Raw genomic sequence first — 18874 nt, 5'->3', positions numbered from 1 at the left:
CTGATACCTGCACTGTCTCCGGGAGGGGGGGGGTGGCCTGTTGTCTACAAGGGGTCAAGAGGGGGTGCTGTCTACAAGGGGGGGGGGGGCTGTGGTCTACAGGGGTGGGGCTGCGGTCTACGGGGGGCTGCTACTAATTACTGCAACTATCTATACTACCTACAAGGGGATACTACCTACTATTAAATGCAATCTTACGGCAGGGTCACCTGCACTAACTTGAATTTATAGGTAGATAGTGCAGGTGACCCGGTTTTTATCACTGCTCACCATGTGAACATCAGCGCAATCGCTCCGGAGACATTGGTCTCGCCGCCAATGCAAATTCCCTGTTCTGTCTAATGGAGAAGAGAGAGATATTGGCTTATACTACAGCAGCCGCCTCCATCATCCGTAACAAGGAACCCACATATATGGTAAACAGCGCCAGAAACCGGGTCTCTCTGGTGTCAGATTCCCTTTAAAATAAAAGTACGATAAAGTATCGGTACTCGTACTTGGTCTTAAAAAAATGGTATCGGGACATCCCTAATTTGGACAGTGCAGCAACTACTTAAACCATCAAATTACTGTATAGTGCAAAGTGTAATTTTTACACCATTCAAAGTAGTATCAGGATAGACATTGACCTTGCTGTTTGTGCAGTTTTAGCTGATTTGCTATGGACCATGTTGCAGGCAGTTACCTATCCATTGTTTCTATTTCTGCTTTTATGTGGAGTGCTACATTTATCATTCGTTATGTCACCCTATTTGTACATCAGTATTTTTTCCATGGAACTGGAGAACTTGTCATTAAACATCACTCCAATACAGATGTTCAGACAGGGCCAAAGATGATTATAAGATTTGCTTCTGATTTGTTCCTTAGAAAAGGGCTCACTGTGAATGTGATATATGCAATAATCTTGATTGTGTTCCTTGGGGATTTCATCAGGATTGTTATAGATGCTTTAAGGGGAAACTACACCCATAACTAAAATTTCCCATGTATTCTGTTAAAGGGGTATTCCAGGAAAAACTTTATATATATATATATATATATATATATATATATATATATATATATATATATATATTCAACTGGCTCCAGAAAGTTAAACAGATTTGTAAATTACTTCTATTAAAAAAATCTTAATCCTTTCAGTACTTAGGAGCTTCTGAAGTTAAGGTTGTTCTTTTCTGTCTAAGTGCTCTCTGTGACACCTGTCTCGGGAACCACCCAGTTTAGAAGCAAATCCCCATAGTAAACCTCTTCTTAACTGGGTGGTTCCCGAGACACGTGTCATCAGAGGGCACTTAGACAGAAAAGAACAACCTTAACTTCAGAAGCTCATAAGTACTGAAAGGATTAAGATTTTTATAGAAGTTATTTACAAATCTGTTTAACTTTCTGGAGCCAGTTGATATATAACAAAAAGTCTTTTTCCTGGATAACCCCCTTTAAAGAATTCAATGATTAAAAAGAAAAGGAAAAGAGGCGCGCTCCTAGTGTGATACCGTAGATGATTTGGATGAGCAAGTGCAGGTTAATGCACCTTACCGTAGCGTGTTGTGCTGAGGGCACAACACCTCGATGTGCCTGTAAACTCGCACGAAGCCGTTATTCTCCCGAGCGGTGATGCTGGTGTTGTTCGGTAAGTGACTGCCTCTGCATCCTTGACCGTGACTGGCAGGTCTGGTAAGACGTGAGGAGGCGCCGTATCTCGTCCTAATTTTACTTCAATATTCATAAAGAATTCAATGAGTCAGTGTCTTACTGTTTGGAAAGGTTTACACTGTGGATTCGGAGTGTCGCCAGCACTGACAGTCGTCGCTAGCACCGTGTGTGTAATGCTGTCCCTATAAATGGTGGTTGCGGACATTATGCACTGTCCACTGTGCAGGGGAATCTCATTAACATCAATGGGATTCAGCTGCACCAGAATTTCCAAGAGTAGTTTCTAAGCGGAAATTCCATAGTGTGGACTTAGCCTTAATCTAGATCAGACTTCAATAACACAGCACCAGAACTTCCTGTATGACCTTATGTGTAGGTCAATATGACACTGGCTTCTCCGGCTTAAGAGATGCTATATTGAGGCATTGTAGAATCGGCAGAATAGTACAGAGAAAGAAACAACCTATTGACATCTAAAATTCAAGAAGATATCTGATCAGAAGCAGAAAGTATGACCGTCGGATATACAAAGAGACAGGAGATGCTAAGAAAAAGTTTCTTTTCTGCCACAGGTAGTCTTCATCTAGTTTTCAAAAACAAATGTAACCTAATTCTAGTTGAAGTGTGTCTGTAGAAGAGAAATTATTATGGCTGCAATCTATAAATAATGTGTTATAAATAAGTAAAAACAGTAAGGAAAGTCTAATTCTCATTGATAAGTTAGTATTGTTTGACAGCTTTAATGTTGGACACTTTATAAGGCATGGCTGTGTACTGCAGGGATTGCACTGATCTCCTTGGTGCTTGAAGATGTATCAGGCAGACAAAGCCTTACAAGTTTATGGGGGGGGAGTCAAGATATAAAGAGAAGGAGAACCCAAAGGAGTTTGCAGGTTCTTTATAAACTATGACCTGGTATTCCATTCTTGCTTTAATCTGCCTCAAGCCTTTCCTGGTACATACAGCTGCACATCTTTATTCATGATGTTGTGTTATCTGGGCCGGGACTGATAAAAGAAAGAGGTGATACATGGAGGAGGGTCATGTCCGATGGGACACAGCTGGTGGGAATGAAGGTTTTCATTAGTAATTCACAAGTGTTCATGTTTTGAGTATTAATGTTACACTTGTCCATTAGCCTTCATTTCGTGTAGAGGAAATTTTCTCATTTCCGGCATGGTAAAAATATTATTTTTCGGAAAACTGGTAAAAAAAAAAAGGGGAAAAAATCTGCAATGTTTGTAAACATGACAGATCTTCTGTGCATTATATGACTTCACATACCAAAAATAAGGATTATGGTTTCACATACAGAATATTGGTATGATTTCCATAATTCATCATGTAACCAATGTATATGGCAGCACTCTTGAGATGATCTGACCATCTGTGGGTCTGGTGAAGATTAGTTTTACAGAATTTTCATAAATTTCATTAAATGATGCCTCCGGGATGTACAAATTGCGGGGTTCACATGGGTACGACTGCTGGGGCCCCCCGCAATCTCCCTAACAGAGCCCCAGCTCCCTGCATGGAACCGGCACGCCCCCTCCATACAGTTCTATGGCAGAGCCGGAGCACTGCTTTAGGCAAACTCTGGCTCAGCCGTAGAACTGCATGGAGGGGGCGTGTCGGCCGCAGCTTCGTGCGAGAGATCGGGGGGGGGGGGGGGGGGTCCCAGCGGTTGGACACCGCGCAATCTAACACTTATCCCCTATCCTTAGGATAGGGGATAATTTGTACATCCCAGAGTGCTCCTTTAATTACATGGAGAATGAGAAGTAACCTGCCCCATCTACATCTTAGACCAAAATTGTTCTATTCTTGAGATCACTGACATTTCAGACGCTGGTTCCCCATGAATCAGTGTCCTGTTATAATGTCTTTTAAACACAAGAGTGGGCTCTTACAGACATGTGCCCATTTTCATAAGTGAGGTCAAAGGTTCATAACATTAAAAAAAAGCATAGAAAGCTCTAGAAAAGGGTCCTTGTGTATTAAATGTGGAGAGTAATCAAAGGCACCATGTCTTGATGAATCAGAGGGATTATTTGACTTTTTGTCCCTAGGTTGATGCAGATGATCACTCTGGCATCTGCAGGGAAGATGGATGTACATGTCCTACTATACAGAATACAGGTTCCAAACCCAACTTCTAGTTAGAATTACATTTTGGGAATCCATTAAATTTGTATAATGAATTTGACATTTTTGTTATTTTTTTTTTCTTTCTAGGTTTTTTTTTCTATAGACTGTCTACAAATGTCTACATTATCATAAATTGATTCATTTTTTTTTTTTTGTTACATTTTTTTATTTTTATGCGCTAAAGGTAAATTACAGTGATCAACAGAGTGGGAATGAGTTCTTGACATGCTTGACACTTCTGCCGGTGCAGATGACATTCCATGGCATTGGCAACTCTGTGGAAACCAGCCATGATCAGGTACCATGTTCTATGTTTTTAGCCAAAGAATGAATGATGCGCTTGAAGTGACCTCCATAGGCCAAAAAGCAGTCTTTTCCTGGAGGAAAAGTGCACAACCCATCTCTTTAAAGGAATGCTTATATGCTTTACATGCAGTTCCTTTAATGCTACTGTATGCAGAGTAATTTCAGAAGGTTCTTGGTTAACTCTAAGCAACCACTGCTCATAACCTAAACAGGCAGTCGTAATGATGGAGCAGACCATGTAAAGACACCTGTTGATCTTTGGAGCTATGCGGACCAGGTATATATTTTTGGATGGGATGAGCTCCTTCCCTCCGGGAAAAAGCTGCATGCTCTGCTTTTTCCCAGAGTGTCAATTTAACACTTTCTGTTTTGCACATTCTGTAATTGCAAAATAGAGAGGGAAGAACAGTCCTCTAGGTATATAAATTGTAATGAGTATATGAGATATGACCAATATGAATAGATGTGACCTGTATTGAAAATGAGTAAGGATTTAATAAAATATTAACATACACATAACAGGTATACCGACAGGGCCCTTGCCGGGAATACCAAAATTATTGTAGAATAATACAAGATAAATGAGAGTAAATCAATATTGGAAAATTAAACACACATTGCCACTGAAGAAAGGGACACCCCGAAACACGTTTGGCTTGCAAAGGATTACCTGACCTCTTACAACCCTGCAAATAGACTGTGTTTGGACTATTTTCACCAATATCCATTTTCAACAGCTGCAATACCCTCATTTCTGGACCACTCCAGCAGCGCGCGCTGTCCTCAATTCTATCCATGAGGACGCCGCACTCCTACACTCACCCCACCACCCCATCATCTTCGGCCAGCTACCCACCTGTGCCACTCCGTAGCACCATCACCTGAGGACGCGACCACTGACATCCATGCAGTCCTCCAACTAGGCCGACCGCTGGTCCCTGCCAGACTGCCGGAACATCACGCGACCCTCGGAACAGAGAGTCACTCACGGGTGGTGAGTGGTGCAGTGCATCGGTCCATTTCATGCTAATGGCACAATATTCATCTTTACACTAATAAGCTGCGATGCCAGTGATCATATTATTATAATTATCCGCCTATATTTGGGACATTCATTCTGAACTGATATTCATTCTGGACTGCCATACAGTTACTGGTGGTTTTGAGGTCTAACATTTTTTTTTTAATACCTTTTTTTATTGTTTAATTTTCCAATATTTATTTGCTCTCATTTATTTTGTATTATTCTACAATCATTTTGGTATTCCTGGCAAGGGCCCTGTTGGTATACCGGTTATGTGTATTTTAATCTATTATTAAATCCTTACTCATTTTAAATACTGGTCACATCTATTCATATTGGTCATATCTCATATACTCATTACAATTTATATACCTAGAGGACTGTTCTTCCCTCCTCTATTTTGCATTTTTTTCCGGCAAGACGGGTATGTGCAATACAGGATACCTCGGTATATAAATCAATTATTTAGCAGTGTGAACCTCTCTGGTTCCGTGTTTTTTTTAATGTTTTTAAATACGTTATTTTTCATGTATTTATAACTAAATAAAAGACTTTTGTAATGATTTTAGCAGATTTTTTACATAAATAAAACATGCAATTCAGTGATAAATATTAATCAAGTGTATCCAAGGTGCAGTAAGTAATATATGCTGAAAATTAAAGTAAAGACCTCATATAAGAATCATGGCTTCTATTCATAATGGACAGATTTGTTGGCTTTATTTTTACCCTTAAAAAGCCACAGAAGTCTAACAGCATGAAGACCAACACTGATGTGAATCGGGCCTGAGCACTATGTTACATCGTTGAAATGGTAGCCATGATTTTACCCTTTATGACCGTAATAACCAATATCAGTTTTTTAATTCTGGCGCCTTTGTTTAGTAATGACTTTGGGTTAAGTTTACTTATCCAAGTGAGGTTTTATTTTTTGTTTTCGTTACACATTTTAGTGTTGCCTTTTTTTTGGCCTATACATTCAGCTTTTTGTGGAAAAACTCTAAAACGTGAAATTTTTGTTAGATGCATTTTTAATTCTTTGCTTGTGTAAGAAAGATAGTTGTGGCACATAAGTTATATAGTGACTATATGTTAAAGGGGTACTCCACCCTAAGCCGTCACGCCCCCTCACATAGACATGAATGGAGGGGGTGTGATGTCACATACATTTTCAGAACGCTAGGGGAGGGTCAAGAGTCGATATGATGTCTAGAGGGCGGAGTACCCCTTTAAGTCTCACACCTGCAATATATCTTTTATGTAGGTGTTTTGGGGGAAAATGTCATTTCACTTTTTTAGGACATGAGAAGAGTTGTGCACCAGTTTTCCAAATTTTTAAGAACATTTCAAAATCAGATTTTTGAGGAACCAGTTCAATTCAAAAGTGGCTTTTCTATTGTTGAATTTTACCTAATAAATGATTGTTTCAGTTGCAATCAACTATTTTAATCAATTTTAATCATTTTGAGTGAATTATTAATAAAAATACAATTTCCACTGGAAACAAAACGTATGCACGTACTAAAGACCATAGGGCAAAATGTTAGCTTGGCTGTCTATTACTGAATGTTTTGATGGTTGCATTACCACAGATTCACAATGGCTGCTGAAGGCGGCAAGTTATCAATCTATGGCCGACTTTACACAGTTATAGGTATTTTGCGATTCCTAATGAAGTTAGTGTATGGGCTGTAACATCTTTGGGATGAACCTTTCTTATATCATGGTATACATGCAGATTATTTCTGAGGTTATTTCTTCTATTCTAAGATAACATTGTGAAAAGCCCTTGGGATGGGAAGTGTTAGAAGATTGCATAATGTTTTCTTTTTCCTTGGTCTCATTAAGTTGGATTCTGCTCCTTTGTACTTGATTCGAGAAGCGTTAAATGAGTTGTTTACATTCCACATTCTATACACAGGGATCTTATTGGGTTGTTTTATCCCTTGTTGCAGTGATGAATTGTTATGTTTATCACAAATAATACATTGGAAAATACTTGAACTGTTTTAGCTTTCTTATTTTTTTTACATGAATTCCATCTTAATTCATTATATGCAACTTGCTAAATAATTTTCTAAATGTTAATTAAATTAACAGGAATTCCTAATTATCTGGTACTAGGAATAACAAAATATTTATTGGCGCACTTCTCCTCATGGCCAGACTAATGATGCCAAAAACTAGGAATCAAAATGCAAACCCAAAATAGACTACATGAAGTCGGTGAAGTGTAACAAAGGAAAATAAAGATTCAAAGAGGGACATTTATCAATGTTTGCTTATGTATTCTTTTTTTTAGTAATTTTTTCCTTACTTGTTTTTTGCTTATGTGTGACTTATTTATCAACTGCTTTCAGCCTATTGATAATTTTCTTTCACGTAAGCAATTTTTCCTTTTTTACTTTGGTAGAAGCTTTTTCTGCTCCATGTTTGAGCTGGAGTAAATTTAGTCAATTTTTAACGCTGTTGCGACTTTTTTTTGCGCAGTTGCGACTGTCGCAGTTAATAAATACCTGACTACCCGTAGTCCATTTTAAAATTATTACTACATAGTAAATTTTAGGAAAACTTGCTTTTCTCGCTTTCCAGTCAAAATGTCGCACAAAAAATTGTGTAGTCGCAGTTGCGACAATTTTGCGACAATTATAGTAAAGAAAACCTGACTAAACTCGTTGATAAATGTCCATAATAATGTATGGCACCATAGATTGATAACAGTGAGGATGGTGATAGAGATGTAGAAGGAGTATTCTATTTTGATTCTCCTGGTCAATTGGGCGATGTGAGATTATTTTGGTAAAAAAAAAAAAAAAAGTTTCCAAAGTCCTCTATGAACATGACCACGTTATTTAGGTGGGTTTTACATATGTCTACCTTGCTTACGGTTTAGGAATATTGGTCTAATTACAAATGTGCTGATGATGGTGAATTCTAGTATGGATAAAGCATCAAACAAAGACAACACCATAGAGCGGTTCATTATGACAGTAGTAACCATGTAAATGTATCATGTGTAACAGGTTAAGTGAGCAATAGAGTCTCTAAGAAGAAACTTTGGTCTACGTATGTGATCCAGTTAATGGATCCGTGCATTCTAATGTCATTTGATTTCTACAAAGGTTCTACATAATTTTTTATTTAATTTTTATTTATTATTTAAATGTGATGAAAAATGCGCTAAAGTCTTTTTTCTAAACTACACTCTTCTATAAATCGGTACATAAATACCTTTTAATAGAGTACAGTTTTTCTTGCTTCATGGTGCTTGTAATTTTGCGTTTTGAGACCTAGTCTCCTGCTCTGTCTCCTAGGTAACCGTACCTATCATGAGACCCACTGTAATGCAATTCTATGGATCTGCGTCTTGCACTAGGTACAGTTCTACCTACAGTATCTATGAGACCGGGCAGGAAGTTATGAGCGGCATGAAGTGAGGAGAAAAGGTGCTCTAATAAAGGGATTCCCCAATAATTGAAAAACAGCTAATCTCTTCCAAAAAGAGCACCACACCTGTCTGCATGTTGTGTGTGGTATTACAACTTACTTCCATTCACATTAATAGAATTTTGTATTTTTTTTGGAAATCAGCTGCTTTTCTAATGCTGGATAACAACTTTTAAGATATTCATGTGCCAATTTGAACACGACTGGAATTTAGAAAACTATAGTGCTGCACTGTAGTCATTTTTTATAAAACTTGGTAGTTATGCTTTAGAGGGTGTAAGGAACCGTCCTCGGGGATTGACTCTGGGATTGTCCTGGACTACGCCACAGGATGCGTTTCTTCTCAATAAACCAGCGAACAAACGTTTATAATGCAAATCTGGCACCTTGCCAGTTTTATTAGACAGGTTGCAGTGAAAAAAATAAACAAAAAGCAGGAACAAACAAAATCAATGACCGTCTGGTCACTGACTAAACAAATCAGCTTGTCCTGACTAACAACCGCTGAGCTTCCCTCAGCCGGTTAAACATATGTCCCCTGCAACCATCTACTCACAATTCATGTCACTCTTTGAGCCACTCATAGCTCGGGCAGTGTACTCCTCTACAGGCTCTGTCTCTCCCCTACAGCCCACTTGCTGTCTCCTAGGAAGAGCCCAGATTAGACTGACTCTCCATCTTATATACACACCTCCCTTCCCTCCTGCCTCATTAATTAAGAAGCAGGTGAGACTCTCCAGGGTTAGCCAAGGAAATACACTCTTTCCTTGCCACCTCATCACAAGGGGTACTCCGGTGGGGAAAAAAAATGTTTTCAAATAAACTGGTGTCAGGTAGTTGTGTAATTCTTTCCAGTCTGACCACAGTGCTCTTTGCTACTATCGCTGTTCTTGTCAGGAACGGTCACAAAGTTCCCATAGCAAACATCTGCTGCTCTGGACAGTTGCTGACAGGGACAGAAGTGGCAGCAGAGAGCACTGCGATCAGACTGGAAAAAACTTAACAACTTCCTATGGAGCATACAGCATCTGATAAGTACTGGAAGGATTAAATGGGTACTCTGGTGGAAGAATTTTTTAGCAAATCAACTGGTTGCAGAAAGTTGATCAGCTTTGTAAATTACTTTGCCTTTTCAATCTGACCACAGTGCTCTCTGTTGACACCTCTATCCATGTCAGGAACTGATTACCAGTCTCTTGCACAAAATAAGCCTCCTATGTTCAGGTGTATTTTCTTTATCATTTAATAACTGGAGACATCGATTAATAGAATGTATTTAGTCACTGAGCACTAGCAGATGAAGGAGAAGTTTCCTGTGCATCGGAACAGACATGCGTGGCACAACTATATGACAACGGCACCTGAGAATGGCACAGGAACATGACAGAGAGACAGAACCGGATGCTGTCCTCTGACGTTATTACCAAATAGTAATATAATTGGAGCACTTGGGAGCTGACACAGGTGAGGATGAGCGGTATTGAGAGAGGATTGGAGGATGACTTAGGTGATCTTGATACACACAGGATCATTGGTTTTCCCAGATGGTCCATGAAGGATTATGTCATTAGGGGATGGTTATAAATACTTCTATCGCCATTTTTGAACAGCCATTGCCACCATTGCCTACTGAGAAAGCCGTTGTTACGGCAAAACATGTAAAGCTGCAAATGAGTGACATTTTAAGTGATAATCGGAGTGGATAATGAATATAGCGACCACTGCAGGGCTGTTCATTTTCATATAGGGAGTGTACACTCCCCAATAGGCTATATCTACTGTGTGGTTCAATGTGGTTCAAGGCCCAGGGGTTTGGTATTTTGTCCCAATGGCCAAACCCCCGCAATCGGACATCTTATCCCCTGTCTTTTGAATAGGGAATAAGATGTCTAGTGGCGGAGTACCCCTTCAAGAATCAAGCATGTGCAACACCACTTACCGTATTTATCGGCGTAGAACACGCACTTTTAAAACTTAAATTTAAGGCAAAAAGCCTGCCTGCGTGTTATACGCCGATAAATCTTCTGGTTACTGATTTAAAGCGTCCGCTTGTTAAGTATTATCAGCACGGCTGCGGCCACTTTAAATCACTGACCAGCGGCGTCTCCTCCCCGCTCTGGAAAACTGTCACTTGTTTTCTCCCGCACTATCCACAGGTACTGGTGGATAGTGCGGGAGACGCTGATTAAAATTTGCCCTACCTTGTCTGGATCTGCCCTACCTTTTAATCAGCGTCTCCCGCACTATCCACCAGTACCTGTGGATAGTGCGGAAGAAATCAAGTGACAGTTTTACTTTTCATTTTCCCTACCTCCCCCCTCCCTCATCATTCCCCTTTTTCCCCCGCTTCTAATAGTTTTGTTTATTTTCCTTACCTGGCTGCGCTTCGGCAGATCAGACGGGGCGTCTTGCGGGCTGCAGTCAGTGAAGCAGATGAGTGATGTCCTATGCCGGCTTCTCTGCACGGCATCAGTGACGTCACTTTTCATTTCCTGTAGTCGCCGCTGAAAAGTGACATCCCTGATGCCGCGCAGAGAAGCCGGCAGAGGAAGTCACTCATCTGCTTCACTGACCGCAGCCCACAAGACCCTCCGCCTGCCGAAGCGCAGGCAGGTAAGGAAAAGGGAAGAGTGGTCTTCAACCTGCGGACCTCCAGATGTTGCAAAACTACAACTCCCAGTATGCCCGGACAGCAGTTGGCTGTCCGGGCATGCTGGGAGTTGTAGTTTTGCAACATCTGGAGGTCCACCGGTTAAAGACCACTGGTCATAGGAGGGGATGATGAGACAGGGGAAAATGATGAGGGGGGGAATGATGGGGGGAGGATGAGACAGGTGGGGGGGGAAGGTGAGGGGGAATGATGGAAGGCATGACGAGACAGGGTGGGGGGATGTTGGGGGACATGATGAGACAGGGTGGGGCAATGATGAGGGGGGGAATGATGAGACAGGGTGGGGGGATGATGAGGGGGGGAATGATGGGGGACATGATGAGACAGGGTGGGGGGGTGATGAGGGGGGAATGATGTGGGGGATGATGAGACGGGGGATTATGAGATGGGAAATGAGGGGGGAATGATGGGGGGCATGATTAGACAGGGTGGGGGATGATGAGACAGGGGGAAATGATGGTGGGGGAGGCACTAAATGCTTAATGTCTGTATGGCTAGTGGTGGTCTATGAGGGGGAAATGATGAGACATGGGGGGTGGCGATGAGAGGGGTAAATGTGGCACAGGGACTGATAAAAGGGAAGGAATGATGTGGCACTGGAGGGGACAGGACCAAACTGAGGTGCAGAAGAAAATGAAGTTGGGGGGATGATGTGACATTTTATTTTTTTTACTTAAATTTCCCTGTTAAAATGGGGGTGCGTGTTATACTTTTTTTATTCTTTTTTTTTTTTTTTACCATTCCTTAATTACTTTTACTCATGACAGTAGTTTTGAGGATTTTCCTTTCTTTCAAGATGTTTCTAAGAATTTTTCAAGTGATATTTGATCCTAGGTTTATGTGTGGCCATGTTCCTTGAATTAGGTGGTAATCCTGTCATTTATCTATACTTCAGATAAGGGCCCAAGTATATGAAAAATATTAAAGGGACCCTAATACATCTTATCCTCTATCCAAAGGATAGGGGATAAGATGTCTGATCGTGGGAATCCCACCCCTGGGGACCCCCGCAATCTGTCATACAGCACCCACCTTTGCTGTCACACCCCCTCCCATAGACACTTGGAGCCTCCAGCGCTGCAGAGAGTTCGCAAAGGTGGGTTGTCAATGACAGATTGCGGGGGTCCCCAGCGGCAGGACCTCCACGATCAGACATCTTATCCCCTATCCTTTGGATAAGGGATAAGATGTATTAGGGCCAGAGTACCCCTTTAAATCTCTACAGCTTCACTTTTAAGTCAACCAACAGTGCGGAAGAATCTTGACATTTAGATAAAGTCTTGAGCAAATTGACCATATTTTTGTTGTAGAAATGGCGTAGCCCCATGCAGCATTTGGAAGTAATACCTGCAAGTGTGGTTTTAATGAAAAAATAATATGTAAATCATAATTGGCACTAACTACTCTATGGGGGAGATTTATCAAAACCTGTACTGAGGAAAAGTTGCTGAGTTGCCTGTAGCAACCAATCAGATCGCTTCTTTCACTTTTTAGAGGCCTTTTCAAAAAAGAAAGAAGCTGTCTGGTTGCTATGGGCAACTCAGAAACTTTTCCTCAGCAAAGGTTTTGATTAATCTCCCATATATGTTTTGTTTTTGTTAAACATTTTGTGATTTTTTGTGTATTGTACACATTTTACACAGAAAATAATAAGATGTTGGTTACCTTGAATGAACTCACCCTTATAAAACATATTTTGTGCTCTTTGGGAGCAATTTACTTAATAGTTTACCACAAAAGAAAAAAAGAAATGGCTCACCCTTTCTTAACATAAGATCCACAGGCCATAAGAGCGCACAGGTGCTGACAGGGCTTTGCTTACGCAGGCAAGGTAAATGGACATTAAAGGGGTATTCCGGCCAAATACATCTTATCCCCTATCCAAAGGTTAGGGGATAAGATGTCTGATAGAATAGAATGCAGGTGCTGCACCGAGATATTGGGGGGTCCCAGAGGCAGGCCCCGCGCCATCTCCGTGCAGCACCTGCATTCTATGCGAAGCTGCTTCTCCAGACATCAGTCACGCCCCCTCCCATAGACATAAATAAAGGGGGTGTGGCGTGATGTCACATCTCCAGTCCCGGAAACACAGACTTTTCCGAGACTGGAGAAGCAACCCTGCATAGAATGTGTGTGCCGCACGGAGATTGCGGGGGGGTCCCAGCAGAGCGATCAGACATCTTATCCCCTATCTTTTGGATAGGGGATAAGATGTATTTGGCCGGAATACCCCTTTAACAGGAAAAACTCCCGATTCCAGGAGCAGAAGTCCTTAGCACTCGCAAAAAACTTGTTTAGAACAGGAGACTTCTATTTGATATCCATTTAAAAAACATCATCCGTGGGTACATTAAAAGCAGACCAATGCGTTTCGGCAAGAGGCCTTTCTTAAGGTCTAGTGAACATATTGAAACTATGAGATAAAAATCCGCCCCTTTGAAAATTAGGCGAATCATAATCTAAGGAGACAGACCTGGAAGTCATGAACTAGTTGCAGCTCGTCCACATTGACAGGAGTTTAGCATGCCCTGTTTTTTTCCCTTCGCTAAATCTGGTAAAAAACCTGCTTCACAATGAACCTCAGTCAAGTCAATAGGATCCATCGGGTCTTGGTAGTGTCAGTTTACTTTGGTCCCGTTCTGGGTCTGTATGGCCTGGCAAAAAGAGCTGAACGGACCCAGGATGGGTTGGAGCACAACGGCAATGTGAACCAAGCCTTAGTCCTGAAATTGTTTGATCTCAACCCCAGCATGGCCTATCAACCTGTATTGCTCCCTGAGGACAACGTCAGTCTGCACAAATGCAGTGGGCAGGATTTGGATTTAACACCTGTTGATTGATTGTGAGTAACCACTGTACTCCTCTGAAACATCTGCCATGTGGAGAAAACCCTGCAAGACCTGATATTTCCTAACATTTACAAGACGTTAATTCAGCAGGACATCCCCACTGGGGTCCGTGATACCAGGTCGGCAGCTGTTACTATTCATTCTGTCCAGCATGACATGTTTGGGTGGGGACTTCTTTTTTTGAGATTGTGACAACAGGAGAGTAAACAGTTCACTGATATCCTGCTGAATCTTGGATTTACATAAGTTAACTCCTTGATATTACTGATAATAAAACCGCCTTACCAACTATGTGTTTTACCCTAAATGACTGGTATCCTACAAAAGTGCTCTGACTGTAATATTTTTTATGGTGCCTGGATTTTTTTTTTTTATAAACTGCTTAACCCCTTGGGGACTCAGGGTTAAAATGGTCACCTTCTGACCCCTATAACTTTTTTTTATTTTTCTGTGTACGGGGCGTATTTTTTGCGCAGTGATCTGAAGTTTTTATCGGTACCATTTTTGTTTTGATCAGACTTTTTGATCGCTTTTTATTCTTTTCTTTATAGTAGAAAAAGTGACAAAATATACACTACTTTTGGAATTTTTTTATGTTTTTGCGTGTATGCCATTGACAGTGTGGTTTAATTAATGATATATTTTTATAGTTCTGACATTTACACATGCGGCGATACCACATATGTTTGTATTTATTTTTATTTACATGTTTTGTTTTGTTTTTAAATGGGAAAAGGGGGTGATTTGAACTTTTATTAGGGAAGAGGTTAAATCACATTTATCAACTTATTTTTTTTTACACTTTTTTGCAATATTATAGCCCCATAGGGGACTATAACATGAATTACATTAATGGCTAGCACTATTTGGAGCAATCAATCGCTGATCCGATTAGGGATGTAAGAAAAAATCGATTCTCGCGATAATCGCGATTTTTCATTTGCCGATACAGAATCGATTCAAAATATTTTTGAATCGATTCTTTTAGGGATGTGGAATTTTTAATAAAACGCACTTTTCTTACCTGCCAACGAGCCCGCGGAGCTCCGGTACAGGTGTTCGGTCCCCGGGCTGTATTCTTCTTACTTCCTGTTAGTCCCGCACGTCACATGGAGCTTCAGCCTATCACCAGCCGCAGCGATGTCCCGCCTCCGCTGGTGATAGGCTGAAGCTCCATGTGACGTGCCGGACTAACAGGAAGTAAGAAGAATACAGCCCGGGGACCGAACACCTGTACCGGACTGTACCGGAGCTCCGGGGGCTCGTTGGCAGGTAAGATAAAGTGCGTTTTATTTTATTTTGCAGCCCGCACGGGATAACGAGAAAAGAGAGCACCGGAGTACTAGATCGCCGCTGTCAAAGCTGACAGCGGCGTCTATTGGGATCTATGAATGCTCCCAGGTGGGCGATATATCGCGATGTATCGTCACCTAGACGGTATCGCGATATATCGCGGTATATCGAATCGCCACACTGGTATCGCGATTCGAATCGAATCGCCAAATTCTTGGCGATTCACACCCCTAGATCCGATGCTCCGGAGGCAGGTAACGGACATTGTGGTTTCACTTCAGTGGTCCTGATCGGCCCGACTGAACTGCCGGGAATGCTTTTTTTTTTTTTTTTACACAGTCTAGGCGTGGCAACTACCCTCTTTAAATTACATTTTTGTGTTTGAAACTACAAAAAAAAAACTGTACAAAAACAAGGTATAGTGTGAAAATTTTGTAAGTCACTAAAGGGAAGTAAGCAAGCTGGTTTAGACATGGCCTGTTATTGCCAGCCCTCAGTGTAGCAGAAATTTAAGGATGTGCTGTCACGTCTTTTAAAAAGCAAAACAGAAATAAACAACATTTTTTTATAATGTTCAATAAAATGAGGGATTTGATGGATCACGAACAGGGTGTGACAGGCAGTGAGTATTCTAAGCCCATTCCAACTGTGCATCCTTTTTGTTTCCAACCATTTTTCTTATTTTAGATTCACTGCCTACAGTGTTTATATAAAGATCACAACTACTAAATCAAAAACCATCTGACTTATCAAAGCATTTATTCTACTGGATTTAGGTTTATCTTCATTATAGCAAATAAGGCCAATAAGGAAATATTACTACTGTAATAAAACTGAGAAACTAAGTCTACAAGCTACTACAACATTACCTGTATGTTGATTTAAAAAAAAAAAAAAATTATATGGCAAGTCCAAAAATCACCGCACCAGTTAGGTCTTGGATCGTGAAAAGAGCTGGAAATCTTTATTCCCAAATAAAGTGCAACATTTCGGCAGCAATAGCATTTGTCAAGCATGTATATATAAATACATAAATATATATGGGCATGATTATAAGTTTTCCTGAGGAAAGCATTCTATCAATAAGTCTAGTCTAGGAGAAGGACATTGGAGCCCAAGGATCTTGAAACCCAAAGATCTCATGGTATTACAGCTACCCGAAATGCCCACTTCATAGTGTGCCCTTGTCTTTTAGAGCACTCCATAGTAGAGATTTGGCAACCATTCATAAAACACTCTGCCTAGTCATAGAGAGAAGTGTGTGGCTTTAAGTTTCATAATGTTCTCATCACTACCTTCATTCCTGTCACTGAACCGATCCCTTTGATCAGTTCACAGGATGCAGAGTACAGCTAGGGAAACACTGGACCCCAGGTTTGCTACAGTAACCCATTCGCCACCCTAGAACAAAAAATATTTGAACATTAATACCTTATCTGCCCTAAACCACCAGTGATGCCGACGTAAAGAACTATCCAGGCTTGACACCCCACATGAATCAGATGTTTGAAATAACAGTGGCGGTCATGTGGGCACTTCTGCCTCTTCAGTGTTTTCAGCCGCTCGTCCTTTCCATTGCCATACTTTTAGTAGCAGCAGTAAAAGGGTACTGCAAAACAAATATTAACCGGTTCTCTGCTACAGAGTTCCAGGGATGGGGTCAATTACCTCTTTTGACCTAGACAAACATTAACCCAATTACTGCCCTAGACCACCATTAACCCGTGATCTTCCCTAGACCACCAACTATCATATATAATTAACCCTCTCTCTTTCCTAGACCAACAACAATTCTTGCAGTAGCCCCTTCTTTGGTATAGACAATCAGAGATTGAGACCTGAATCCTTTTCCTTCACTAGCTACAAAGGTTTAAGGTGCCCTTTTAATTCGTTCTGCCAACAGCTATTTCTCCCATTTCCTATATACACTTGAACTTTCAGCTTGCATGAACATTCAGATGTAGGCCGCTGCCAAGCTCTTTTGGAGGTACCGTATTTTCCGGTGTCTAAGACGACTGGTCATATAAGACGACCCCCTACTTTTACAGTTAAAATAGAGTTTGGAATATACTTTCAGTATAAGGCTGCTTTCACATAAAATTAATCCGTTAAAAGATCCATTATAAACGTCCGTTAGAAAAGCTTTACAAACGGATGTTAAACGTCCGTTACAAAATTCCATTCAAGTCTATGGGATTTTTTGATTATCCGTATTTACCCGTTATGGCCTGTCATGAATAATGGACGTTATTTGTGACTGAAGAAAAAATGGCACATGCACAAATTTTTCTTCAGTCACCAGAAACGGGTAAATTAACGGCCTATGGCAAACGGATGAGCCTTTGTCATCTGTTTGTACCTGGTTTATAATATCAGTTATTACTTCTGAGCATGCTCAGAAGTGATATCAGCAGACTCCTGCAGTGCTGCCGGACGACTACTACTACTCCCATCATGGAACAGACTGGCTGCGGGAGTCTGCCGGTGACTGGAGAGGCTACAATAGTGTTTGTACTACAACCCCCATCATGGAGCAGACTCTGTTCCATGATGGGGGTTGTAGTACAGGGGCTGAGGGATTGATCGCACTGGTAAGATGCAAGACTGGTGGCTCACCTCTGCCGGACACCCACACCTGCGCTCGGATTAGCCGGTAGTGCTTCCCGACCAGACAGTATCACAAAGAAGAAAAGTATCCAGTGCAGGATGAAGTCAAACAGGAACTTTATTGAAGATCACATAGATGGGACAGTAAAAACCAACGCGTTTTGGGTTAAGCTGGACCCTTAGTCATGCCATGACTAAGGGTCCAGCTTGACCTGAAACGTGTTTGTTTTTATTGTGCCATCCATGTGATCTTCAATAAAGTTCCTATTTGACTTCATCCTGCGCTGGATACTTTTCTTCTTTGTGATATTGAACACACTGGGTCTTACTTCTGAGAACCGCTCTGATTAGAAATTAAACAGGGGAGCGGGCGGCATGCTCCGCAACCCTGCAATGTACGATGTATTTACTTTCATTTTTAAATTCCCCGCAGGGAGCCCTGAATGGCCTGTACTGAGGAGCCATTCAGGGCCGGCCAGATGCGCTGCTATAGAATAATTTTCATTCATAGTGCTGCCAAGGCATGCTGTGGGGGCCAAACATATGGATATATGTCTGACCCCTGCAGCCCATCTATATACAGATGCCGCTGCAGTGCTATGAAAAGTATTATTTCAGCAGCACATTGCGCCGGCCAGATGCCCTGCTGTAGAATACTTATCATAAGCCCCCGGCAGCGCTATGAATGAAAGCGCTGCGGAGGGGAACATTATAAATGCGCTGCGAGGGGCAAGATATATAGAAGCGCTGCCAGGGCCAGATATATTACCCCCAGCGATTCCATATATCTTTCCCCACTGCAGCGCTTCTATTTGAAAACCCCGCCGGGAGCCCTGAATGGCTCCTCAGCATTGGCCATTCAGGGCTCCC

At 41.3% G+C, this 18874-nt stretch overlaps 1 protein-coding gene across 4 annotated transcripts in view; it reads left to right on the top strand.

Annotated features, from left to right (window-relative positions):
* The window catches only part of STAU2 (staufen double-stranded RNA binding protein 2), a 410885-nt gene that overhangs the window by 270289 nt on the left and 121722 nt on the right, over nucleotides 1-18874 (top strand). For 2 of the 4 annotated variants that reach the window (XM_056522155.1, XM_056522156.1), the window contains one exon: nucleotides 3992-4105. The exons of the other annotated variants lie outside the window; for them this stretch is intronic. In XM_056522155.1, coding sequence (XP_056378130.1) covers nucleotides 3992-4105 — 114 coding nt within the window. The remainder of the gene's footprint in view (nucleotides 1-3991; nucleotides 4106-18874) is intronic. 4 annotated transcript variants of the gene reach the window in all.

This window comes from Hyla sarda, chromosome 5 (genome assembly GCF_029499605.1).
Source record: "Hyla sarda isolate aHylSar1 chromosome 5, aHylSar1.hap1, whole genome shotgun sequence".
NCBI classification, from domain to species: Eukaryota; Metazoa; Chordata; class Amphibia; order Anura; family Hylidae; genus Hyla; species Hyla sarda.
The sequence above is the reverse complement of the archived record's forward strand: the minus strand, read 5'-3'. Positions and strand labels throughout refer to the sequence as shown.